This window comes from Orycteropus afer, unplaced genomic scaffold (assembly GCF_000298275.1).
Source record: "Orycteropus afer afer isolate SDZICR_OR568_19922 unplaced genomic scaffold, OryAfe1.0 scaffold00200, whole genome shotgun sequence".
Classification (NCBI taxonomy): domain Eukaryota; kingdom Metazoa; phylum Chordata; class Mammalia; order Tubulidentata; family Orycteropodidae; genus Orycteropus; species Orycteropus afer.
The window spans coordinates 865,400-871,788 of NW_006921787.1; the positions used below are offsets into that span (position 1 = coordinate 865,400).

A 6,389-nucleotide genomic window follows, 5' to 3' on the forward strand; every position below is an offset into this window, starting at 1 on the left:
AGTCAAATACTTTTGCATAGTCAATGAAATACAAGTCAACGCCTTTTTGGTATTCATTGCTTTCAGCCAAGATTCATCTGACATCACCAATGATATACGTTGTGCCATGACCTCTTCTGAATTCAGCTTGTATTTCTGAAGTTCTCTGCTGCACCCACTTTTGAATTATCTTCAGCAAGATGTTACTTGTGTGTGATGTTAATGATGTTGTTTGACAAATTCCACATTCTGTAGGATCACCTTTGTTTGGAACGGGTACAAATATGGATCTCTTTCAATCAGTTGGCCAGGTAGCTATCTTCCAAATTTCTTGGCATAGATGAGTGAGTGCATCCAGTGGGGCATCCGTTTGTTGAAACATCTCAATGGGTATTCCATCAATACATCTTTCTAAATAAAATATGGAAGATGGATTACAAGGACACAAGAATGAATGTGAACCAGCTGTTGCAATAGCACAGGCTTGGACTAAGAAAATAGAAGAGGAAAAAAATAGAAGGGTTTTGTGTGTGATGTTAATGATGCTGTTTGACAAATTCCACATTCTATAGGATCACCTTTTTTTGGAATGGGTACAAATATGGATCTCTTTCAATCAGTTGGCCAGGTAGCTATCTTCCAAATTTCTTGGCATAGATGAGTGAGTGAGTCCAGTGGAGCATCCATTTGTTGAAACATCTCAATGGGTATTCCATCAATTCCTGGAGCCTTGCTCTTGGCCAATTCCGTCAGTGAAGCTTTGACTTCTTCCTTCAATACTATTCATTCTTGATAACAAGCCATCTCATGAAATGGATGAACATCGACCAATTCTTTTTGGTACACTGATTGTGTATTCCCTCCATCTTCTTTTGATGTTTTCTGAATCATTCAATATTTTGCCCATACAATCTTTCAATATTGCAACTAGAGGCTTAAATATTTCTTCAGTTCTTTTAGCTTGAGAAATGCTGAGTGTGTTCTTCCCCTCTGATTTTCTAACTCCAGATCTTTGCACATTTCATTATAATAAGTGACTTTGTCTTCTTGAGCTGTTCTTTGAAATTTTCTGTTCAGCTCTTTTATCTTGTCATTTTTTTCCATTTGCTTCAGCTACTCTCCATTCAAGGGGGAGTTTCAGAGTCTCTTCTGAAATCCATTTCAGTCTTTTCTCCCTTACCTGTCTTTCTAATGACCTTTTGTTTCCTTCATGCATGATATTCTTGATGTCATCCCACAGTTCCTCTGGTTTTGGTAACTGATGTTCAGTGCATCAAATCTATTCTTTAGATGGTCTGCAAATTCAGGAGGGATATAATCAAGGTCATATTTTGGCTCTCATGGACTGGTTTTAATTGCATTCAGCTTCCACATGAACTTGCATATGTGTAGTTGATGGTCTGTTTCACAATCAGCTCCTGGCCTTGTTTTAGGTGAGGATACTGAGCTTCTCCATTGGCTCTTTACCCAGATGAAGTCAATCTGTGGATTTTATCCTATCAGTGACAGCATTGTATGCAAGATAGATCTTGAAACATTCTTTGTGATGATGACTGTCACTCCTGGCATAGTAGATCATGTGGTTGTCTGATTCAAAATGGCCAAAACCAGTACATTTCAGCTCACTAATGCCCAGGATATTGATCTTCATGTGTTCCATTTCATTTTTGACAACTTCCAAATTTCCTAGATTCAGACTTTGTACATTCAATGTTCTGATTTTTAATGGATGTTTGCAGCTGTTTCTTCTAATTTTGAGTCATGCCACATCAGCAAATAGAGGTCTTGCAAAAGTTTTATTCCAGCCACATCATTATGGTCAGCTCTACTCTGAGAAGGCTTCTCTTCTCCAATCATATTTTGAGTGCCTTCCAACCTGAGGGGCTCAGCTTCTGATACTATGTCAGACAATGTTTCAGGGCTATTCATAAAGTTTTCCAATAATATATCAGAAAGTGTTTCACCCCTAATCACAAGTTTTCACTGGCCAATTCATTGGGAAGTGGATGACCCCTTCCTTTTTCTGAATCGCTTTTAGTCTACAAATTCTACGATAACCTGTCCACCAAGAGTGAACCTGCTGATAATTGAAATACTGGTGGCATAGCCTCCAGCCTCACAGCAACACACAATCCACCAGAGTACAACAGACTGACAAAATGAGTAGTGGTATGGCCAAACTGTGGCTATAATCAAATCTCTTGTAGGGTAATTATATTTTATTTTCTACTTTCTAGTCAAAAGCTACGGTAATCTAAATTAGCTATCTCATCCTGTGTGCTAATGGTCATCAGGTAAACCAACTGAGATATACAAGCAGAATGCAAAGGAGAACATATATTTCTTGGCTTACCTAGAGTTGTTTTTTGCTTCTGTAGCTCTTTAGTCATTTTCTCAAATTTTCTTTGAAGCCTTTTATCATTTTCTGGTGTTTTGGGAATAAAATCTTTGGGCTGCATACACTTACGCTGTGCAAAAGAGATATGTAAATTAATACTATATTGGACAAGAAAAGAATTCTGTCACACCTGTTTGTGATATCTTTTATGTAATAAAAACCTCTTAAAGCCTTTCTTGCACTCTATGTATGTGACTTAGTAATATTTCTTCGCAATTGTTAAAAAAAAAAAAAAAAAGACAATTTTAAAGATGAGAAAGTGGGCTCTATGTTAAGTCATTATGTTTTCTGTGGTATTTTCAGGATCCTAGCATTATTAGTTTTCAGGAAATTTCTTAATTTTAAAACAAAACCAGTCTGTCTTTTCTTTCTTTTTATCTTTTGTTAACCTGACCTCGTTTCCCTTCCCCCAAAAAAGTACGATATTGCAATAAAACACAACAGCAATTATTAAAAAAAAAAAATCACTTATTTAATTTTACCTTATTGTCCCTACATCACAATAACTCTATCAGGCTAGGAAAGCCAAACTACATACACAAGGTGTGAGAAACCAGGAAACTTTAAATATATGAACCCACAGGCTGATACTCACAAAATAGTCTTTCTAAGAATTCCAATCTTACTGTCCTCAGATAAACAAGAAAAAATGTCACTTTTAAAACTATACCTTACATTCAAAACCTTAGTTTCTTGACTTCAGAAATACCCTTTATTCCCCACCTCCAGCCCAGTCATCACCAGAAGCACAAAAATTTAATTTGACAGTAGTTTTCCCTACCACTAATTCTACGCTTAAGCTTTTTATTAAATATTATTGTTGTTAGGTGCCACCAAGTTGTCTCCGACTCATACCAACCCTACGGACAGCAGAACAAAACAATGCCCAGTCCTGTGCCAGCATCATGATCCTTGCTATACCTAAGCCCATAGTTACAGCCACCATGTCAATCCATCTCATTAAGGGCCTTCCCCTTCTTCATTGACCCTCCACTTTACCAAGCATGATATCCTTCTCCAGGAAATCGTTTCTCCTGATAACATGACCAAAGTAGGTGAGACAAAGTCTGGCCATTCTCGCTTCCAAGGAGCATTCCAGCTGCACTTCTTCCAGGACACATCTGTTAGTCTTTTAGCAGTTCATGGTACTCTTAGCATTCTTCTCCAACACCACAACTCAAAACTATCAACTCTTCTTCGGTCTTCCTTATCCACTGTCCAGCTCTCACATGCGTAAGAGGTGAATGAAAATACCATGGCTTGGGTTAGGCACACCTCAGTCTTCAAGGAGATATCTTTGTTCTTCAGCACCTGAAAGAGGTCTGTTGCAGCAGATTTGCCCAATACAATACGTTGTCTGATGTCTTGAATGCTACTTCCATTGGTGTTAATGTTACAACCAAGTAATATGCATGAAGTCTTCAACAACTTCTATCTTTTCCTCATCCATCATGAAGATTAGTTGGACTAGTTGTGAGGATTTTTGTTTTCTTTATATTGAGATGTAATCCATATTGCAGACTTTAGTCTTTAATCTTCATCAGTAAGTGCTTCAAGTCCTTACTTTCAGCAAGCAAGGTTGTGTCATCAGCGTATCCCAGGTTGTTAATGAGTCTTCATCTAATCCCAATGCCACATTCTACATATAATCCAGCTTCTCGGATTATTTGCTCAGCATACAAATTGAGTAAGTATGGTGAAAGGATACAACCCTGATGCACTCTCTTCTTGATTTCAAACCATGCAGTGTCCCCTTGTCCTGTTCAAACGACAGCCTCCTGGTCTACGTGCAGGTTCCTCATGAGTACAGTCAAGTGTTCTGCAATTCCCATTCTTCTCAATGTTATCCATAATTTTTTATGATCCTCCCAATTGGATGGTTTTGCATACTCAATAAAACAAAAGTAAATATCTTTCTGGTATTCTGTGCTTTCAGCCAAGATCCATCTTACATCAGCTGTGATAACCCTCATTTCACATCCTCTTCTGAATCCAGCTTGCATTTCTGGAAGCTCCCTGTCAAAATACTGCTACAATAATTTTTTAATTATCTTCAGTAATATTTTACTTGAATGTGATATTAATGATATTGTTTGATAATTTCCCCATTCTGTGGGATCACCTTTCTTTGGAAGGGCTACAAATATGGATCTCTTCCAGTCAATCAGTTGGCCAGGTAGCTGTCTTCCAAATTTCTTGGCATAGTCAAGTCAGTACCTCCAGCGCAGTATTCATTTTTTGAAACATCTCAATGCGTATTCCGTCAATTCCTGGAGCCTTGTTCTTCACCAATTCTTTCAGTGCAGCCTCGACTTCTTCCTTCAGTACTACTGGTTCTTGATCATATTCCACCTCTCTTAAATGGCACAGGAAAAATAGAAATATTCTGTCTAGGTCACTTTTGGTTTTAGGTTAAAGCTACCAGCCCAAATTTATTTATATTCGTACCCAAATCTAATTACTTTTATTACAGTCTTAAAGATAGAACCTGTTGTAGTCATTTTAGAACTATATTTGTGTTTTTGATCCAGGATCTTGCTCAGTTTGTTATTTACTCATTTAACAAAAAAAGTGTTAATAATCAATGTGTCAGGCACTGGTCTAAATAAACATCAGTGAACAAAAATAAAATAAATCTTTGCCATCATACAGCTTATATTCTAGAGAGGAATGACAGCAAAGAAAAAGTATATATAGATAGATAGATAGGTAGATAGATACAGCTATATACTTCCCTTCCCTAAGTTATTTATTAAATAAATTACGTAGTATATGTTGTTCTGGGAGGGTTAATTCCAGCAGGCTTAGAATTGCCCTGAACTGTTTTGCTAAAATACCTACATAACACTGACCCCTACTCATGACATGAAATGTACTATTTAATAGTGTTAATTTCATGGGTCCAAGAACTTTTGGGACAGTTTGTACCAGCTTGTGAACTTTTAATAAACATTGTTTATTAGCACTGAGATTACTGATACTTGCCTGGAAGGCTCTGCCATTGAAGCTGGTAATATGGCAATATATCCCTACATGAGTAGCAGAGTGTATACAAAAAGCCCCTGATGAGAATTTTATGCTCCCTGATTCCAAGGCGTTCTGGGTACACATTTGTTGTATCTGATCTGTGAAAATGCACCTGAACAATTCATGTAAAAGGAGGAAAATTGGAACTTCCACACGGCCTATTTGGATCCCTGGCTAAAAGGCAGCCCTTGGCAGTGATGTATATTCCCAATGTTGTTCTTGCTATACTGCAACCTCTTCTTCTAATAAACTGCAGATTTGTAAGGAGTTTTATTTTGGACTCCTATGAATTTTCTTTAGCAACCAGGCCCAACTAACTGCCACCATTAGTGTGTATGGAAGAGAGGGAGAAATACTGTATTTTATAAATTAAAAAAATAAAGCACTTTACTGAGTTCAGGAGCTGGCCTAAGTGGGAAGGCAATGTTATTTTAAATGGGTAGACAGGGTAAGTCTTACTGAGAAAATATCATTTAAACAACGCTACAAAGTTAGAAAACTAACCACATAGATGGAAAAATGTTCCAGACAAGGGAACAGATAATGTAATGGTTCTAAGGTAAAAGAAACTAAGTCAGTACAGTATGGGTGGTGACCAAATGAGAGAAGGGGAGAGATGCAGAGTATCTCTCCACAGAACCCAAAATAATAGGGTCTAGAGTAATGTATATGTTGTAACTGCATTTGGAAAAGGAAAGGCAATGTTTTTTAGGCATGATTCTAAAATGGTAAGTTTATGAGAAGTTATTATTTATACTTCAGACTAGAAAATATTAAAAAGATTAATAATAATAATATTCAGCATTTGTGAGTGACAGGAAATAGGTACTCTTGTACACTATTGATGGTGTTGTTGTTATGTGCCCTCGAGTCAGACCAGATTCATAGCAACCCCTCCTTGGGTTTCCGAGGCAGTATCACTACGGAAGTAGGATTGCCCAACCTTCCTTCCGAGGAGTGGCTAGTGGGTTTGAATCGCCAGCCT

General features: G+C 37.4%; 1 protein-coding gene across 1 annotated transcript in view; it reads right to left on the bottom strand.

Annotated features, from left to right (window-relative positions):
• Positions 1-6,389, bottom strand: part of MCPH1 (microcephalin 1) — a 505,419-nt gene that overhangs the window by 400,864 nt on the left and 98,166 nt on the right. The window contains exon 5 of the mRNA XM_042781949.1: positions 2,333-2,447. Within this exon, the coding sequence (XP_042637883.1) occupies positions 2,333-2,447 (115 nt within the window). The remainder of the gene's footprint in view (positions 1-2,332; positions 2,448-6,389) is intronic.